Below are 20,172 nucleotides of genomic sequence, written 5' to 3'. Positions count from 1 at the left end.
CTTTGATCTTGGAGAGCAGCAAATTTACATACGACTCTTTGTGCTAAAAAAAATCACCCGTTTCTCTCCTTTCAAATCTCCTAGCACACGAGGATGATGGCGGTCCTAAGTCCTCTCCTCGGCGCGTCTTTCATATTCGTCAAAGATGTTCACCATTGGTGGACGGAGTCAAAGTGACTCCAAGAAGTGGGCCGTAAAAAAGGTTGTGAAAGACATTCCGCAACCTCCTCCCAAATTCAATGTGTATATTTGCACTCCATAAAGAGATGGTGCGCAGTTTCAGGTGTGTGTCTGCATAGAGGGCAGAATGTGTTATTTTGGCACCCACGAGCCGCCAACTTATCAGACATCCATAAACGGTTCTGGACGGCTAGCCAAGAGAAAAATTTGCATTTTGGCAGCGCTCACACTTTCCAGATCAAGGTGTTGTAGTTAGTGTTCGCGACGCCGAGGAGTTGCGCATGGTAGGTCAAAGAGGCACTGTATTCCCCATGTTCCACGAACTTCCAGGTTGTGGCATCAGGTAGGTCTGGCTGCAACTGTACTTGGTGAATTAGTGTCCAAAGTTTTACCAGCTCTGCAATGCAACGGCCCATGATGTTGGGAGATGATAGGTTTATATCACAAGCCCAGGCGTTGGCAGTGAGGGCATCCTGGACCGTTCTCTTCTTTTTCGTGGCGAGGGCGAAGACGACCAGTGCTATGTCCTTGGGTCATCGTCCCTGCAGCCACTCGTCCTGCCAGAAAGATGTACCGGCGCCATCGCCAAGGGTTATAATGGTTGACGTTGCAAATAGTTTCCTGTCTATTTCGCTACACGGTAGCTCCGTTCCGACCCAAGGTTTGTGCAAGGCCTGCTTTTCCTACCAGAGCCAACAAAAGCGCAGTGCCCATGCGAAGTTTCCTAGGTGCAAGATACCTAGCCCTCCCTTAGCCGTGGGCTGGGTGACAAGCTTCCAATTGACCTTGCACTTTCCCCCAATGAGTGCCTCAGTTCCGATCCATAAGAATTGCCTGCGCTTGTTGCCAATCTCCTTAAGGACTTGCTTTGGAGCCCGCAAAACAGATAGGAAGTGTATTGGCTGCGACGTTAGCACCGCTTTGACAAGGGTTAAGCGGCCAGAAGGAGCAAGCAACCGTCCCTTCCACTTCGAGAAGTTGGCGATCGCCTTATCCACCAGTGGTTGGAAGTTAATGAGACGAAGCCTTCTAATGGCCAAAGGCAGGCCAAGAAATTTGATCGGAAAATGCGAGCGTTTGGCCGGAAAAGCCTCAAGGATGTGATCAAGATCCAAAGCCTCGCATCTGATTGGGGCAACCAAAGATTTGTTGATATTTGTGTGAAGCCCCGTGGCCTCTCCGAAAAGGCGCAACAAGTTGGCCAAAGCTGAGACGTCCTCTTTCGTTGGGTTAACAAACAGCGTTGCATCATCAGTGTACATCGAGATTCGCATCCGTGGGGTACGCCCATTCAGTGGGCTTAGGACGTCAGACTCTGTTGCGAGCTCCAAAAGGCGCTACAAGGGGTCAATTGCTAGGACAAAAATAGTGGGGACAGCGGCTCGCCTTGCCTAAGGCCACACCCATGAGCGATTGGGGCAGTTGGGTTACCGTTGACAAGCACGTGTGAAGTTGAGGTAGCAGAAAAGCATAGAGATCCAATCCCGCCATCTTTCTTGGGACTAAATAGTTTGCAGGCCTCGGCGCACATGTCAAAACAGTCTTTAAATTCGTAACAGTGCAAGGACACGCGCACGCAAGCACGTTGTGATGTGAACGTGTGCGAGGCTTATTGGGGTCTCTAGTGACGAGCATGGCGGCGCCGGCGAAGTCGCAAGTGCCGTCGGAGACCTTGGTGTGCTGCCAGTAGCTGTTGAAGGCATAGGAGGCGTGCGCCATCAACGTGACAGGCAGGTAGCACGGCCCGTAGGGCGCGGCCATGTCGCAGTCGGCACCGACCCGCACGCGTAGTCCATCGTCGTCTGCACCACCACGCTCGCCACCGTCGGGTTCGCCACGCACCACAACCCGAGCGGAGCCTGCTTTGGAAATTTTGGATCGAAACGGTCAAAAGGTGGCCAAAATGGCATCACAGAGTAGTTACTTTTTGAAAATTATGGATCGATGTAAATTTGTCGGTATTTGTTTATGTATTTTATGTAAAATTGTATGAGTAATTTTTTAGTGACGTATTGTTGGGATGATACAAAATCTAATTTTCTGAACAATTGTAGATGTGAAGCACTCTTAGTATATTATCCGAAACGGAGGTTACATACGATGACAAAACATTATATTGGACATACGGTGACAAACATTACATGAGACCCCAACCATAAAGACACGACAACAACAAATGGTGGCATGTACGGTACGCCTAAAGACCAACTTAATAGTGTGCCGCTGCTAATCCTAACATGCCTTAGGGAGTAAAAATATGCCGGGTTACATTAGATGCTCTCTACTAAGTGCACCTAGGATATTTGCTCTTTCTCAGGGCATCGGGGCCAGCCGCCTTAGCGTGACGGGCCATTTCCCGCTTCCTTGCCCTTTCAGCTTCACGGGCTTGAGCCGATGTATGGTCCTACGCTGCCTTCCTCATGCACTCCTATTCCTGTCACTTCAGCCGTAGTTCTTCCTGTTGTTGCTCGTACTCCCGGCGTGCGTACGCTTCCCTCCTCCACTGCATGCTCATGTCGACCCACCGCTTCTAGTCTTCATTTTGCTCCATGTCAAGCCATTCACTAAAATCACAGATAGGTAGATGAGACTGGACAAATAAAACAAGATGTGAGATTAGTAAAACAGTGCGTGAAATCGAGAACAAGATGTGGAAAGTGCCACATGACTGATCTATATCGCTATACCGGTGGATACTCATACGATCTATGTTGAGTCATGTCGTATTGGTAATTGGCACGCATGAAGAAGCGTATGCCATGGGTGTAGGAGATGTCTTGGGACTCGCGAAGCCTACAAAGGTCATCACGGAAGCACATCGGTGGTTAGACCCCTTAGGAGATGAAAATCCCCCATATTTATTGGATAGGCTTGGTGGAGCTGAGGAAGACATTCAGTTGAGAGAGCTAAGGAATAAATGGTTTATCTATGGATGAAGGTGGGGTAATTTATGGTGGCCGAGGGCTGGTACATGGACTGAGTGCATGGGTTTGGCGGGGTGTTGGAGCATTGGATTCCCTGTTAAAGAATGGAAAAGTTGTGGCATTGATGTTGGGCAGAGCTTCCCTGTATCAAGATAGATGTGTTGTCATTTAATTTATAGTTAAAGCTCTCCCGTGTGGTCACTTCTTGTCGACAACCTGCGTCAGGATAGAGGTGTTGTCATTTCATGGTTAAACTGAGTCGTGTGGTCACTTCGTATCTACAGATTACGTCAGGACAGAGGTGTTGTCATGTCATGGTTAAAACTTAGTCGTGTGGTCACTTCGTGTCTACAGCTTACATCAGGACAGAGGTGTTATCATTTCATGATTAAAGCTGAGTCGTGTGGTCACTTCATGTCTAAAGCCAGACTCCCGATAGAGGCGTCGTGTGGTCACTTCGTGTATAAGTAGCTTTGTAAGAAATGCTTTTCTAGCTCTGTCATGAACGGTTCATACAAAGCCGAGGATGATAGAAAGTAGTGTGTGATCACGTTGGATTAAGAAATGCAACTAGCATGCAATCACGTTGGATTAAGAAATGCAGTTATGACATGGTAAACAGACCATAGAAAGTACACACGTCCGAATATGTATGAGTAGTTCGCAAATCGAAGATGCATCATGAAACAGACATATAAGTTACAAAAGCAAAGGTGCAATCATATTGCTGTCTCCCCCGCTGCGATCGGTCGTTCCCACCATCATGGTCCCGGAGCTGCCACTGCTGGTTCGCCCTCACTGGCCCCTAGAGTAGGTCAGGGCATCCGGTGAACCAACTTGCCTGGTAGGCCTAGGAAGGATCAAAGGTGTCGAGGCCTTTTCCTGTGTGTGCTGCGTCCAAAGTGGAGCACTGGGTAGCTCGAACTGCGCGATGACATCATAGTCCGGTGTGGCCCCGTAGAAGTCCCTCACGAGGTCAAACGGGGGGTCTGGCCCAGGCTCATCCTTCTGACTCGGGTATGACGACTGCGAATGTTCCATCGTCGTCCATTTGTACTCACTCGAGGGGCCTACGAACAGATAAATTTATTAGATACAATAAATGTGCAAATGAAAGTAGTTGTATAAAATTTAATATTGTATCTGTATGGTATGCAGGTGCAGCAGTAAATGGCCATGCGTGAGTGTCGTAGTAGGGTGCGAATGGTGGAGCTCCGAACGGTGGATGTGCGAACGGTCGAGGTGCGGATGAAGACGGCCTGATTTCATCACCGTAGTAACCTGTGGAATATATTAGATATATTATCGAATATATTGAATACGGTAATTTATTATCGCCCATTACCTGAGAGGCCTACAAGCGGTGAGGGTGTCGGCACTAGGCATGGTCTAGGTGGCAGTGTCAAGACGTATGTAGGTGCACCTAATATTTGTTTGAAATTAATGCATCAGTAACAAAAAAAATATCGCTAACCGCCGTGCGTATGAAAAATGTGTACCTGTTGTGTCCGGGCATGGAGGGCGTGGTCCAGGTGGTGGTGTGAATGTCGGTCCCGGTGGACATTGTTGCACATCAGACCTCCTGGATGACTCTATGTGGACCCCACTTGACCTGGCAGGAGCACCGGCGACGTATGCGGTGAATCAGCAAGAGGTAAGCTTCAGGGCCCACGCAGTCTTGTCAAAAACCCGCTTAACAAACTGAAAGTGCATCTAGCCCCTATGTGTGGTTTTGGTAATTAATGACAATACCTATGGACTAACAATGGTGTTGAATTTGTTAATAGGTTGTTCCATAGGAGATTCATGGATGAAAGATATGCATGAGCTCTAGGTAATGGATGAGAGATATGCATGAGCTCTAGGTAAATGGGGAGATTGAAAATGCATCAAGATGAATGAGCTCTAGGTGATGCTCGGGTAAGTGATGATAATGCCTATGGACTAACAATCATATTGAGAATTGCTATTAGGTTATTCCATAGGAGATGCATAAATGATGAAGCATGGATTCTTTGAGAAATTCCATGAGTTCAAAGAATTGCATCAAAAGTTATTGAGATTTTAGTGATACTCATAAGAAGAAGAAGAAGCTAAATAAGATTAGTAATAAGCTTGAAGGCTAAGTTACTTGTGGAGATCAAGTAACTAAAGGTATGACTTGTCAATAGAGTTTTATGGATTAACCCATGTGCTATGTGTTTAAGAATGAGTGGGGTTAGGTTCTATATGAAGATTTGACAATATTCATGAAGGCTAATAAGTTACTTATGGACTAACCCATGTGCTTTGTGCTTAAGAGTGAGTTGGGGTTAGGATCCATAAGAAGGCATAAGTTGAATTGAAATCATATATGCCAAGAGTGAAGAACAAGAGTGGACTCTATATTTGATAAAATGAATTTATTGAAGATGTCAAATACAAAGTGATTTTCTATGGCAAGACGGTGAAGGGCAAATAAGACTTGGCTGCGATGGACCATCCGTGGTGAAGGGCAAGCAAATGACTTGACGCCGAAGAACCAAGGCGATGGTGAAGAGCGAGTGAAGCTTTGCGCCAATGGACCGTACAAGGCCATGAGAAGCTATGAGTGATTCGTATCAATCACATGAGGAATCAAGAATAGATGGAGCGAAGATTTTATGGAAGTTGGCAACCCTCAAAGGTTAGAAAGTAAGAAGCGGTACTTGAAAGTATTCAAAAGGCTCAAATTGGTTTAAACGAGTTTTATCTTTGAATTTGAGTATAGGTATGCTGCTCTATTAAGAGGGATGCAACGTGAGCTAATTATCGTGTCTCAGTGCTCAAGAGTTCCCAACCCAACCCAAAGTGAGAATTTCTTTTTTAGAGTCCGGAGCGGAAAGTGTGAAAGTATCCAAAATGGGTTTTGGAGTGTTCCTAATTTGATCCTATATGTTTTAGGTCATCAACTCAGTTGATATGTGTAGCCCTCTGAATAAGCTTTCCATAGAGTCCAAAATCGACGAAATTGAACTCCGGGATCAAAAGTTATCGCTGTTTTTCGGAGGTTAGCTGTGCTGTGGCCGGAGACTCCGGTGAAGTCCGGATACTCCGGTACCTGGAGTGGTCGGAGACTCGGGAAGTCTCCGGGGCTGTTTTCTGTGTTAAGTGTCGACCGGAGACTCCGGTGTAGGCCGGATACTCCGGTAAGTCCAGAAAAGAGCATAACGGCTAGTTCTGACACAGTTATGTGACCGTTCTGACGCCATTTTGAAATTGAGACCGGATACTCCGGTGTTCACCGGATACTCTGGGGTAGGTGTGTCAGAACAGTAACGGCTAGTTCTTTGAAGTGGGCTATTTATACCCCACTCACCCCTATCCTTTGGGGCTGCTACAAAGGGCACGAAAGAACACATTTTTAGAGCCAAAAGAACCTCTCCCACTCCATTCTAGTGTGTGATTTGAGAAGAAAAGTGAGTTAGGTTGAGATATTGGAAGATTAAGTGCAAGTGAGCTAAAATCCAATCTTGAGCACTTGATTTTTCGGCAAGAAGTTCATCGTCGTGTTTGTTACTCTTGGAGGTGAAGCCTCCTAGGTGGCTAGGCGTTGTCGACGAGCACCCAAGGTTGTGGGTTCCCGCGGAAGTTTGTGAAGAGCTCGATTTCGCCTCTGCAAGGGAAGAAATCAAGAGTGGATCGAGGAAAGCGGTTGAAAGAGACCCGACTCGTTGGAGCTTCCTCAACGGAGACGTAGGATTCACGGTGGTGAATCCGAACTTCAGGAAACAAATCTTGGTTTGAGCTAGAACTCTTTACTAATCCATTATATTCAGTTTTGGGCTCAGTTCTGTACAGAATCCGGAGAATCCGGACTTTACCGCAGATTCCGGACCTGTACAACCCGGAGACTCCGGTCTTCACTGGAGTATCCGGATGAACAGTAATTTTAGGCATATAAACAGTATTTTTAGCCTTTTTCAATTTGAGTCTTATTGCATATCTTTCGCTAGATTTGAGTAATTTTTATCACCTTAGGATTGTAATTTCCACACTTATTTAGAGTGATTGTGCACTAGTTGAGCCTATTATATTTAGGTTTTTCTTTGTGAAAAATCCATTAGTTTATATTCCGCTGAAAGTTTAGGCCAACGGTAAAAGGGGACGATTTTTTGCAAAAACGCCTATTCACCCCCCTCTAGGCGACATCATTGTCCTTTCACAAACCCCGTTACATCTGTCGCACTAAGCTGCACCCCTTGTCTGAGGTGGTCCATGGTTCCAGTCGCGTCCTTATGGATATTGTAAATGATATCGGCGTATTGAAACAAACATGAAATGAGAATTCAGTTTATAGTGGTTCTTATGGGATTATATGATTAATTAATGAGACATTAATTACACATACCGCTAATGCAGTATCCTCATCCCAATGGCCCTGGTAGGCCTCCATAGTCGACGCGATGTGTTGCCGGACAGTATCTAGGGTGTAGGTGACCCATGTACGTGTACGTGGGACGTACTACCACAGGTACTCCTCGAAGCTCGGTGCGGCGAAAGGACGAGGCTCATCGACGACATCCTCAAGGGCATGGGACCACGCCGAGACGTATGGTGCCAAGCGATCTGCCCAGAGGTTGCCACCCAACTGTCCCTTTCATGTATACCTGCAAGTCAACCACGTTAAATAAACTATCAATGAGACGAATGCTATGAATTATTTATTTGATTTTAGTTACCTGTGGACGTGGCCGAAACCATGCGAACGTTGACGAGGGGGAAAGCCTAGAAGCGTCCGAACTGCCTCATCACACGGTGGGGTTAGTACTCCTCGACATAGATGTTGAAGACGAGCGGCTTCTTCGTAAGCTAGTACTCCTCGTCGTGGCTACACAATGGAGATAGACCGACAAGCGCATGGGCTTGGATGAACAAGTGGGCGTAGGGGGTCCAGACTACGTCGTCTGGACACAGATGGTTAAATTGTGACCTAAAAAGCCTGTATGCGTTGTGAGCCTGCTTGTACGCCCAGTGTGGCTGTGGAGAAAAATAGTAAAAAAACCAGAACTAAAACATGAGGCAAGTGAAGCATAACTATATTTCATACGAAACCGGCGTCGACACCACAGCCGGACCATGGTGGGCCTGTCCTCATCAGGTTCATCGTACCATTCCTCAGGGTACATAGACTGGTCCACAATGGGTCGCCCTATCATGAACTTCTAGAAAGAAAGCTGCAACAGTAGTGGGCACCAAGCAAATATGGCTAGTGGCTCCTTCTTCGTGCACGCGTCGCACAAGGCCCGATACGTCGCAGCAAGAACAACAGAGGCCCAACTCAATTGGGGGACATTATCGGGCTCCGCACCTGCAAGTGCCTCGAGACCAGGTGGCCTTGGCCATTGGTGAACATAACTAGCCAAACAACCAAAGCAGGTAGGCCTCCAAGTGCCTCGAGACCGAGTACAAGCCAGCCTTCGGATGGATGTATGCAGGCTAAAGTAATGCAAATGATGATGAATAAAATATCTTTGAAATTGTAAAGTAAATGGGAAGGTAAATTGTAAGGTACCTGGAATTGGAGGATCCACTTCTTCGTGGGTTCTTGCGGATCCGACAGGAACTCGTGCACGTAGGTGGGTGCGTCGTCCGTCCGTTGAATAGGGGTGAACTGCTGATGCATGACGTTCATCCAGTCTGCATCCACATCGATGACTCCAACGCCAGCTCCGACGCAAGGTAAGCCTAACAGGTAGGCTACGTCCTGCAACGTCGGAGCCATCTCGCCGTAGGGGAGGTGGAAAGTGTGGGTCTCATGCCTCCACCGATCAACCAGTGTAGCGATCAGCGAGCGGTCAAAATAGAATCGTCTCGTCGCTGCTTTGGGGATCTCTGTCGCTCGAGCCTCTACCAAACAACATAGCGGTAGGAGTCCTAATGCTGCCAACTTTCACCATTTGGAATATAAAGTAAATGTAGGGCATGTAGTAAATAAATAAACTGGCACATACGTAACTAATTAGCGACATACTGGTGCTTCCAACGACCTTTGACCGTAAGTAGCTCACTAGGGCCACGTGGTCGGAAAAACCCTAACTCCGTCTGATGAATGACAGACAAGAAGTTGTATTGCTTCTTGTCCACTGCAGGGTCAAGAAGCTCGGGGGTCGGTGGGTGCGCCATATCTGTATTGAAACCAAATATACATGAATATATTACAACATGTAGACAAGAATAATATACACTGAAACCACATATACATTGAAACCAAATATACATGAATAATATAAACAGTATGTTACATAAAAATATACACACAGTTACGTAAACAGCATATAACATACACGTACACAAAGTTACATGAATATATTACAACATGTAGTTACACAATCAAATACAAATGTAGGTCCAAATGCAACGTAGATAACTAAGGCGAATACATTATAAATATAACATCAAGATACGCTAAATACATTTATACTTAACTGTCGTCATGACCCTACCTACACAACAGGTATATTTTTCGGACAATACTTGTATGTGTGACCTGTTTCATCGCACTTGCTGTATTGCTTCACCCTTGGACCCGCCTCGGATTCATCCATATCGTTTCGAATCCGTCAAGTTTATCGACGTCCTGGTGTGTTTCATCCTCTCAAAGTCTGGCACATAGATTCGTGAGGGACCTGGATTACTTGTAAACGTATCAATAATGTCGTAGCCATATAACTCATGGTTCCATATGTTCAGTATCTGATCCTTCATAAAGTACTTAGAAACATATTACCTGGATAGCATATTGTGCTCCCCACATGCATCTATGACGTGTGTACATGACCTGTGTAGCAATTGTGGCTTCTGGCACGTATATATGCTAGTTCTAATCCTAAGCGCGCACTCTTGCACATAGCGCTCATGTCTGCCACCCCTACAACCCTTATCACGGCACAAGACACTGAACCTATGCTTCGCAGTTCCCTCCTGATTGGCGCAGTGCATACATGCCTTATTTGTGACATTCTCCATGTACTCACGTAGCATCGATCTATACAACATACGGTTATCTTCCATTGCCTTCGAAGCAGCTGTGTAGCAATCAATAAAATATCTGCAAATCCCATGCATAATACATTCTACAATTCCAACAAGTAGGAGGGACCTCATACCCCGCATGATCCAGTTGTAGATCTCAACAAGATTAGTTGTCATTATCCCATACCTTGCCCCTCCAATGTCGTACATCAAAGATCATTTCTCTATTGGCTCTTTTTTGTATCCACTGCGAAAAGTTCTGGATAGCTGACCCTGACCTCCTTACTATCTGGGGAGTATATGTTGGGAGTGGTCCAAGAGTAATCGTTTCATCTCTTGTGGCTTCTAACTCAGTTCTCTGCTTCATGATTAGTTCGTCTAGTCTTGCCCATAGGTCATTGAACTTTCTCTGCTAGTTTTAACTGCACAATTTCTTGAAAAGATTCATCAAGTCATTGTTTTTGAATTGTCTGTAAAAGTTTTCACCTATATGCCTCATGCACCACCTTCTCTTCAAGTCGAATCACTTTGCTGTAACACAGCATCGAACACTGCCATATTGCATATCTAGAAAAGCCTGCAATATCCCTGCATGTCTATCATGAATCAAACAAATATCTGGCCAGTCCAGAACAATAGCATGATTCACCCGCTCAAAGAACCAATACTAGTTGTCCCCGTTCTCACTCTCCACGAAGGCAAACCTCAGTGGCAGGAATTGGTTGTTCTCGTCTACCCCAATTGCAGACAATATCTGTCTTTTATACTTCCCAGTGAGGAACGTCCCGTCCAAGCAAATGATGGGTCGACAATGCCTAAATACTTTGATGGTTACCGCAAATGCAAAGAAAGCACGCTGCAATACTCGCTTACCACTGTACTTCACATCAGTCGAGGGGTAATGCTTGATGTTATAGTAACTTCCAGGGTTTCTTGCACGTATTGTGGCTAATTGACACGGTAGATTGTCATATAAATCTCCATATGTCACACACCTCATCTCAATAGCCTTCTGTTTCGCCTTCCATGCCTTGGCGTAGTTTATTGTGTACTGAAACCATTCCTCAATAGCACATATTATTGATCATAACTCATACTCCAGGTTGTCCATAATCTCCCCGTACATAATATTGGCAACAAAACAGATGACAGATTCCAGTGGAAGAACTCTATTAACTCAATGTGACAATTATGCTCCCTGACTAATAAGCACTCCCAGTATCAACTCACTTTCCCTTAAATGCGTGCACCCACCAAGGACAATCATGCACCAAACACTTGACGTCGTACTCCTTTTTACTCGACTTCACAACCTTGAGCTGCCTTCGAAGAGACAACGACCAGAATTTAACTGCTAGGGTACATAACACCCTGGGACACCTTGTTCTCATGATATTCCCACAATGTCCGATGAGCCTCATTGACCACTAGCTTAAAAAATTTCTGATTCCTCCACTCTGTAGGAACAGGAGCATTTCCCTCCTCGTCGAATGAATCCTCATCGGCAATAGCTTCCTCCAGCTCTTGATCTTCCATCTCCATCTCTTCAATTATGTTAGGGATATGCTCCCCCTCGTCGGCTACATCCCTCAGTTGCATCTCACACACATCCCATATCTTGCTCATCCCCAGCATTTGCCGGGTCTGCTTCATCCACCGTTGCCTGACTTGTTCCTGCTACTACTTCCACATAGTTTATCTCGGTTGGATCCTTTTGGTATGTCTCAGCTAGCAACACAAGAGGGAGACCACGTTCACATGATATATCTACATATTACCTCTAAGTAGGTGTCGCATTAATCGGGACGAGCTCCCCAAAGTACTCCTGATTAGCACGACTTAGCACAGCTCTCAGCTTAAGCTCATGTTGCTGAGGATCCAGATGAAAATGGTGCATCAGCCACTTGTATATGCCCACTATGGTTCTCTCATTGGCTCTACTAAGTCTCTTAACGACATGCTGAAATCCAGAGAGATCTACACCTTTAGGATCATAACTAATCTGACCTTCACCATAATATATCTGAAAATATAATTTATTTGACATCCCTGGAAACATCCAAAAATATATCCAATGTTAATACCGGAAATTATATTTCTGATTATCGAAACTCTAACAATATTACCGACACCGATGATCACCTAATAATAGATTTATTTAATATTGCTCCTAAGCAAACTAACTAAATTAAACTAATTAATCATCCGTCTATTTAATAAAGTTTCTAATTAGCTATAATTATTACTTATATTATTATTCTGTAAAATCTAGATATTCAAAACTACCATACTCTAAATACTACTATGCATCTGATGGCTATCCTATCATGTCGTAATTAATCTTTACAATATACTACAAAATACAACATATCCTATATTTCTAAACCCTAGGTCGTATATAATATAACTACTGTTATGCTGCTAAACCCTAGATCTAGTGGCCCTTTAATTACTAATAAAAACATAAATCTAAAAGATTATCGGAAAGAGAGATCCAAAATCCGCAGATCAAAACAAGTAGGGCTTCACCGTGCTACCTCCCTTTCCTCTCCTCTCCTCTCCTCTCCTCTCCTCTCCTCTCTTTTTTTTCCAGATTAAAATGAGACGTTTTCCTGAATTTTGGTCATTATATAGTGGTGGAGAGGAGCGGAGGCGGCCCCTAACCACCCCTGAGAGAACGCTAAGGGGGCTAACCGCTCTCTTAGAGGGCGGTAAGGATGGCACGGTGGCACCGCCACCCCTTATCGCCCTCAGAAAGGGCTACAGTTCTTTCAAAGAGCGGTAGTTGTCTATTTCTATAAATCTTGCCATCAGAAATCTATTTATTTAAATATTTAATATAAAAAATAAAAAATAAAAAACTCGGCAAAGCTGTTTCCTGCGCTCTGCTCAGCATGGGCCAATTTGGGCCGACACAGAGGGTCGACTGCTAGGTTGCGGACCTTAAATTGGGCTCGCATAGGGTGATAAAACGTTTCAAAAGGTTAATAAAATGATAATTGCAAGGAGGAACAAAAGGTCTGTTATAGGATTAGGAAGCTTTTATGTATAACTAGTAACTGGACATGAATCTAGAATATAATAATTTGAAGAAATAAAAAAGTCTAGAATATAGCAATTTGAAGAAATAAAAAAGAATATAGCATAACAAAAGTGATATTTGCATCCGTAAAATTCACAACATGATTGTGTAATTTCATGAGGGGGAAGAATGATGAGTACCTGGACTGGAAGGTGGAGGAGACCATATCATTCATACCTGATCGTCTATAACAATGTTATGAGGAGGATCAAGATGGTGACCGATTTATAAAAGGATAAAAATAATTTTCGTATAGTACCTTAGTGTAAAGATAGTATGACGGAGGTGACCTCTATGGTAGACGGAGGCAGAGGTGATGTTCGAGTGGTAGTGCACTCTCTCCAAAAATCCATCGTTGTAGGTGAAATACGAAATGCGGCACACCCTCTACAGAAATCCAACGGTAAATATATATAATACAAATATTAAATGTGTAGATATGAAAGATAAATAATAGAAGATTAAATGTATTTTTAAAATATATAAAAGATAAATATTAGGTATCTAGGTATGAAAAACAAAATAATAAAAGATTAAATATATTTTTATAAGTAGGAATGGATCGAACTATATATGTGACTACAATTTAATCCTCCAACAAGATTAGGGACTGGAATTTAATACTTTATTTTTTTAAGACGTTCCTTTCACCCAGTTGTGGTGCTTTACAAACACTCGCGCGTGGGCCACAGAACACAGGAAAAGGAGGCTCTGTAAGTCCGGCCTTGATATGCAGCCCAATAAAACTCGATGCAACATACAGTATGAGTGAAGTGAATGCAGCCCTGCAGCTCAAATTCCATCATGCAGAAAACAAAATGATCAGGACGCAGATGAAGGGTTAACCAATCTGGATGAGAAAAATATGAGAGATAAACGACATTGGTATGTCATGTCAATCAGCAGTTTGGAGTCCGCGCAAATACAAAATATCCAGCAAACGTTGCAGAACACAGGAAAGACTGAAACAGATCTGTACGTTACAATTCATTGTCATTCAAGCTGCTACATTGACTAAACAAAAATTTTGGGATTGACTTGTAGCGACATTAGTGGAACGCAGGCAACACAGAACTGACAGTCATACAGAAATCTATCTACCATCTCTGTGCCTTCTCTCCTTATAGGACCTATCATCAGAGTGTTGATTTCTCTCACGGTGTCCACCCTCATCTCTTCTATGTCTACTATCTGGGCTCCTTTTCCTGTGGCCAACTTCATCTCTTTTGTGGCGATCACTCTTTTCATGGCCATCATCTCTATGGCGCCGCTCACCATCAGATCTATCCCTTCGTCTGTGATCTTCCTCGTCCTCCCCGTTTCTGCTCTTGCTATGGTGCTTGCTATAATCACGATCATCGTATCTACCAGAGCTTCGATCACCAGATCTACTGTAACTGTGGTAGTCATCATGTTTCCGACCTAGGTTCCTATCGTCATCTTTACCACGCCTAATTTCTTTCTCATCACTGAGAGTTCTCTCATGGTTATTCTTATCACGATCACCACGAGGTGGTAGCTCTGATCTTCGATCATCTAGTCTTTGATTTTTTCTTCTGTGATGATTTTCGTGGCCTTTCTTGTCAGAGTAATCAGCACCGTCTTCGTCAAAGACTAGATCATAGCTGCAAAATGATAGTGGACTACCAAAGCATGAGTTAATGTTCAACGAATATTGTGCACAAGGAGAAAGGACAGAGAGCGACCATCGACGGTGATTCCCACCACGCTGTGTGTTTTCATCTTTCAGAACATAATTTGGGCCTTTGTTTTTCTGGTCACCACCTTGGTCACAATCTTTGGCTAGGTGATCAGGGGCACCACACTTGAAGCACCCATCTGCAATGAGGAAGAGTGATATCATATAATCTTTATCAAGAGAATGGTTGGATGAGAAACTAAAGACGACATAACTATCAATAGATACAGAATGGTATAACAAGATAATGGAGAAAGAAAAATATGGTTTAAGACCTTTTACCTTTCTTTGCATTTCTTTTGCTTTGTCTGAACTGACCCCACAGCTTTGAAACACTCTGACTAAAATCAACATGGATCCTCCGGTCATCAATCAGACAATTGTCCATCTACAACCAAACCACTGTGTAAGCAATGCTCTCTTGGGATTATTCGCGAAGGAAATACCAAATGAGAATCAATAGTCATTGTTAGATACAAAAACCAAGACATTCCTCTACGCGCAGAAGTTCACTGAGTAGTCTTTCAAGCTCTTTGTTTTGTTTCCCTCTTTCTTCAGTTCACAGTTATTCCTGTTTTCATTTTTTTCAAATTTTCGTTTTCCCATTTTTCTTCTGTATCTTCTTTTCGCGACAATTTCAGGTTGCTTCTGCTTTGTTAGTCTGTTCTTTTCTTAGTTTGTTCCACTGCTTGTACAGGGCTAACTAAAATCAATGAAACTATAAGGTAGAGAATCCTCTACCTTTTGCTTAAAAAAATGTCATTGTTGGGCATAAACAAACCTAAGGCAAAATTCTATCAAAGCACCAAGAAAAATGTGGCATTCACTAATGCAGAGTACTCCCTCTGATCCTAAATATAAGTCCATTAGGACATTGGCGCGGTCTCCAATATGGCACTTTGACTATATCTATGAAAATATATTATTTCAAATAGAAAAAGATTTATATTATGAAAGTATTTTTCATGATGAATGATGAATCTAATAACATCAACCTTATGTTGTCAATCTATATGATTTTTTAGCTATTGATGGTCAAAGCTAAAAAATATTTGACTTAAGACGAACCTAAATAGACTTATATTTGGGATTGGAGGGAGTATTCAACAAAGTATGCCAGCAAACAAATGCTAAGTACCAAAGTAAACACACAGTCACATGGGAATACAAGATACTGACCTTGAAATATGCACGTTCACAAGCCTCCTTTGTCTCAAATTCTGACAAAAGACATAAAGAGAAATTGTTAGCATGCCACATTAGGCTACTCAGCTATGTATAATTAATCCAGGAAGAACAACTTCATTCACAGAAATTAACACCACATATATGGCTCTCACAGACTCTCACTATACCAATTGGAACTCCGAGAAAACAATGGGAGGTTTCTACTCCTAAGAAGCAAGCAATGAAGACTAAGATTATTTTCTTGAAAAAACAGAAAATAAACAACACTTTAGAGGATGTACAAGTAACTAGTTTTTTTTTCCTGTTTACTATTTACGGTTCTTTCAACTTCTATTTGGCCATTATGCAATCAGCAATACTTGTTGCCTATTCATAGAATAACAGACCTAAGAGGCTTAACACATACATGTGCAACACAGTTGACAAAATAGATGACAAATGCCTGGGGCAGCTACCTAATCCCATGCAACTGTACAATGAACAAACTGGAACAAGGATGCTTTAGCCAAATAGCAAAATGGTACTTTAACACTCCAATGCTTTTCAAAGTATTTGAACATAGTATGAAGTTTTCTAGGGATGAACGTACGAAAATACCAATAAAAGCATAACATAAGCTATCTTCAGTCTTGTAGTCACGAATTATTTCCGCTCTGCAAGCAAGAATTAAGAATATGAAATTGAAAGACAAGAATGAACAAGGAGATGCACCCATTAATTAGAGTTCAAAAAGGCACTCACGATGTCACAGTTCCAAAACGAGAAAAAATTGTATATAGATCTTCATCCTGCAATATAATAAAAGTTACGCCATTACTTATTGAGCAAAATTGTTAACACTTAAAGGCAAGCAATAAGGAACTAATACTAACCTGTGTTACTGGGTTAAGTTTGCAAACAAATAAGACATTGTCTGGCGGTTTCATCTCCGCATCTGGAATATCTCCCACCTGCACAAACAAAAGGTATTAAACAGTCATAAACATGAAATCAGTACTAAATTACTAATGAATAAGCTGCCAACTTTGATTTGGCACCAGGACTTACGCTCTCAAGGATTACTGCATTTGTATGTGCTTCTTTAGAGCGGATCATCTCCTCAAGTTCTTCAGGAGCCACTGTTTCATCCAAAGGGACCCAACTATCCTCTAAGCGCTCTTCTGCAATCTGTGCGTTCACAGCGAAAAAGAAAATATCATGGCATATTCATGTTGACAGGACTGCTATGACATTTAAGACATGGCCTCTTTTATAGGGCTGATGAAACATGCACAATTTATAGCACAATGGGTATACAGGAGAACAAGGGGAGAACAAGGGGAGATATTTCAATCCTAAATGAAATGAATGCAAACTCAAAACTGCCACGGACGAAATTTTAAATCAAAATTCTAAACAGGCACACACATAAATAAAGGGAAATAGTTGAAAACAAAATAAATGCAGTAATTGCCAGTCTGTTACGACTGAAATTTCAAATCAAAAGTCAAAATAGGTACATGGATAAATAAGTAACAATTCTTGATTGACAACACACCTCCTAATGGTATGCTAAAAAGGAAAAGAAGCCAAAAAAGGGGGGAATGAGAGGTGTGACCTCTAATTAAGATTGGTGAATTTCGACTCATCATCTCATATTACTGAAATGAATACGGTTAAAATATTTGAACTACCTCATCACGTGGCTTTCCTGTGGGAGAATTCTCAGGAATAAGTTCAGCAAGCTGAGGAGGATCATCGAAAGGATCATCCAAGACATATGTATGTTTAATCCTGCCAACAATTATATTCCCAAAGGTCAGTAACCAGGAAAGAAAAGTAACAAAAATGAAGTGAACTTCGATATGTATGTTGTAACTAAAGCATCAATCAATATTCCACCTTATGTCCTTGAATGGTCTTCCTTTATCATCAACATAAGCTTCATTTATCTTCGTCAGTGTATCAAAACCTTCAGCGACCATCCCAAACACCTATGGTTGACAAAACAGACAGATGAATAATTGCAGATAACGGAATTCTGTTCATAAAAAAAATCCATCAGTTAATAAAATAAGGTACTACTCACAGTGTGTTTATCATCAAGGTAGTCCACGTCATCCCGCAAGGTAATGTAGAACTAACGCAAGAAAAAAAACATAAATGTAAGGTCAAAACAAGCAACGGGATCCTGAAAAATGAACATCAAGTATTAATAATTAAAACAGTTGGGTATTCATTGCACCTGTGAGGCATTGCAGTTTTCACCAGCACTTGCCATAGCAACAGTTCCAGTTTTTGAATGCCTCAACTCTGGATGGATCTCATCATCAAAAAAACGAGCTTGATCACCATAAAGAAATCTGAAGAAACAAGATATAGTTTTCAGGTATATATTTGACAACATGTCAGGATACCCTTAGCAATCATTTTTGTCCACATAGGAAGAAGAAACAAGTAGACAAGAAAGGCTCTATTAAATTAAAACTATCCATGTATTGTAACAATTGAAGATGCTGGTTAATCTATGATGCAGGACACCAAATTACATGGTTCAGAGCTCAGCAACTCGACAAACACAACAGGGACATGGAACTTAAGATGGGAAGTAACTGGCATGAAATAAGACGGATTTCGAGAGTTCAATAAAGGACTTGCTTACTTGTATACCGAATCACCATCAGTGCCAGTTCCAGTTGGATCACCAGTTTGTGCCAAGAAATCCTTCTCCACCTTGTGGAATAGACACCCATTGTAGTACTTCATTCTGGTCAGTCAAAGCATAAAACCAGAGAATAAGTATCCTAGTTATCTTAAATAATCATCTCACATTCATGAACGCGTATTGTCAATTCTACGATAAGCAGCCAGATTTATGATCTTCCTATTTTTCCCCATTTGAAACACTTCAGTACTTCACCAATGTCACAAATTGAAGATAGGATGGAATAAAACATGGGCACCGCAGTAGAAGCTAAATTTAATTCCCAGGATGTCATGGAAATCAATAGCAAGGACTCTAAGCGTAAAAAAGCAATCCTTTGATTGCCCCTAAAATCATCGACGTGGTTCTATTAGCTCTATACAGGAGCACTAGTTGAATCGCCCTAACTTCAATTCGTCCTTACAAGATGTAACTAAGTAAGGCTGCGATACAACAAAGTCGAAATTTCTAATACCAACCCTCCAAAGCGAATAAACATGACTTCCAGGAACTAAATAACGTTTGAAAATACGAATACAGTGAAACTAGAGGTAAATCAGCAATAGATCAAGGAGAACCACAGGCAAGTAGCTCCATCAAGTGGAAGCCAATCTAAACCCCGTGCAACCCTAGAATAGAATGAAACCAGTAGCGCTCCCACAACGCCAAATCTGCCCACTCAATCGCTCGGTGTTGCCCAAACTACTCAAACGAACCCGGACACAGAACAAGCCCTAGGCCGCAGGTCGGGTGGTGCTTACTTGCAGAGCTTGAGGAAGTTTTTGGCGGTGAGGGGGCAAAGGTCGGCGTGGAGATCCACTGAGATATCCCCCACACTGGTCACGATAAGCACCGACATCTCCGAAGCTTTCTAATTCCCCCCACCTCTCCCCGGCGGCGGAACAGTACCTGGGGGGAGACGCGGCAGAGCACGGAATAGAGCGGTGGTCGGCCGAGGCGGCTGCGGCGAGTCGTCGGAACGCAGTTTCGATAAATTTTTTTACATTTTTTAACTTAAATAATTAAATAAATAGAGATTTATAATAATAGACACCTACCGTCCTGCATATTTAAAAAAAATCTACTTTTATAACTTTTAGTAATTGTTAAGGTATTAAATAAATTCCAAAAATCTGAAAAAATCACTAATATTCTTCATATATGATAAAATAATTTCTAAAATTATTTTCAGCACTAGATTATATGGTGAAAAAATAAGTTTCTTTGTAGTGCTCAATTTATATGTATTTTTATAATTTTATGTGATATTCTTCTTTTAACTCAATTTGAATTCAAATATATAACCTAGTGAATTATTCCATCACATAAGAAATTATTCCAGATCATTTTTAGAAATTATTCCATTACATAAGAAAAATATTAGTGAATTATTTCAGATTTTTAAGAATTTATTTGATGTCCT

At 42.3% G+C, this 20,172-nt stretch overlaps 2 protein-coding genes across 5 annotated transcripts in view; one reads left to right on the top strand and one right to left on the bottom strand.

Moving 5' to 3' along the window:
• Positions 1–12,663: 12,663 nt before the first annotated feature.
• The window catches only part of LOC133883231 (protein REVEILLE 6-like), a 52,052-nt gene continuing 44,543 nt past the window's right edge, over positions 12,664–20,172 (top strand). Inside the window, exon 1 of the mRNA XM_062322480.1 lies at positions 12,664–12,668. The gene's annotated coding sequence lies outside the window, so the exon portion shown is untranslated. The remainder of the gene's footprint in view (positions 12,669–20,172) is intronic.
• On the bottom strand, positions 14,140–19,745 carry LOC133883232 (peptidyl-prolyl cis-trans isomerase CYP59-like). Of its 4 annotated transcripts, none has more exons than XM_062322482.1 (14): positions 19,511–19,745; positions 18,708–18,812; positions 18,291–18,408; positions 18,135–18,185; positions 17,948–18,039; positions 17,740–17,839; positions 17,114–17,233; positions 16,939–17,016; positions 16,808–16,854; positions 16,664–16,719; positions 16,058–16,098; positions 15,161–15,266; positions 14,886–15,018; positions 14,140–14,804 (listed from the first exon to the last, which is right to left on the bottom strand). In XM_062322482.1, the coding sequence occupies exons 1-14, from the start codon at positions 19,606–19,608 to the stop codon at positions 14,273–14,275; spliced, it is 1,677 nt and encodes a 558-aa protein (XP_062178466.1). In that variant the 5' UTR covers positions 19,609–19,745; the 3' UTR covers positions 14,140–14,272. The 4 variants fall into 4 exon arrangements, with proteins under 4 accessions (XP_062178466.1, XP_062178465.1, XP_062178467.1 ...); XM_062322481.1 differs by having other exon boundaries at positions 17,740–17,843; positions 17,949–18,039; XM_062322484.1 differs by having other exon boundaries at positions 14,657–14,804; positions 14,905–15,018; positions 17,740–17,843; positions 17,949–18,039.

Source organism: Phragmites australis, chromosome 10, assembly GCF_958298935.1.
Source record: "Phragmites australis chromosome 10, lpPhrAust1.1, whole genome shotgun sequence".
Lineage (NCBI taxonomy): Eukaryota > Viridiplantae > Streptophyta > Magnoliopsida > Poales > Poaceae > Phragmites > Phragmites australis.
Note: the sequence above shows the minus strand (reverse complement) of the source record. Positions and strands in the feature narration are given on the sequence as shown.

Coding starts and splice junctions, on each gene's coding strand:
- LOC133883232 (XM_062322481.1), bottom strand. CDS start 19,608: ATGTCGGTGCTTATCGTGACCAGTGTGGGGGATATCTCAGTGGATCTC. Junction 18,813..19,510: donor AACTTCCTCAAGCTCTGCAA/GTAAGCACCACC, acceptor TTGACTGACCAG/AATGAAGTACTACAATGGGT. Junction 14,805..14,885: donor GGTGGGAATCACCGTCGATG/GTCGCTCTCTGT, acceptor ATCATTTTGCAG/CTATGATCTAGTCTTTGACG.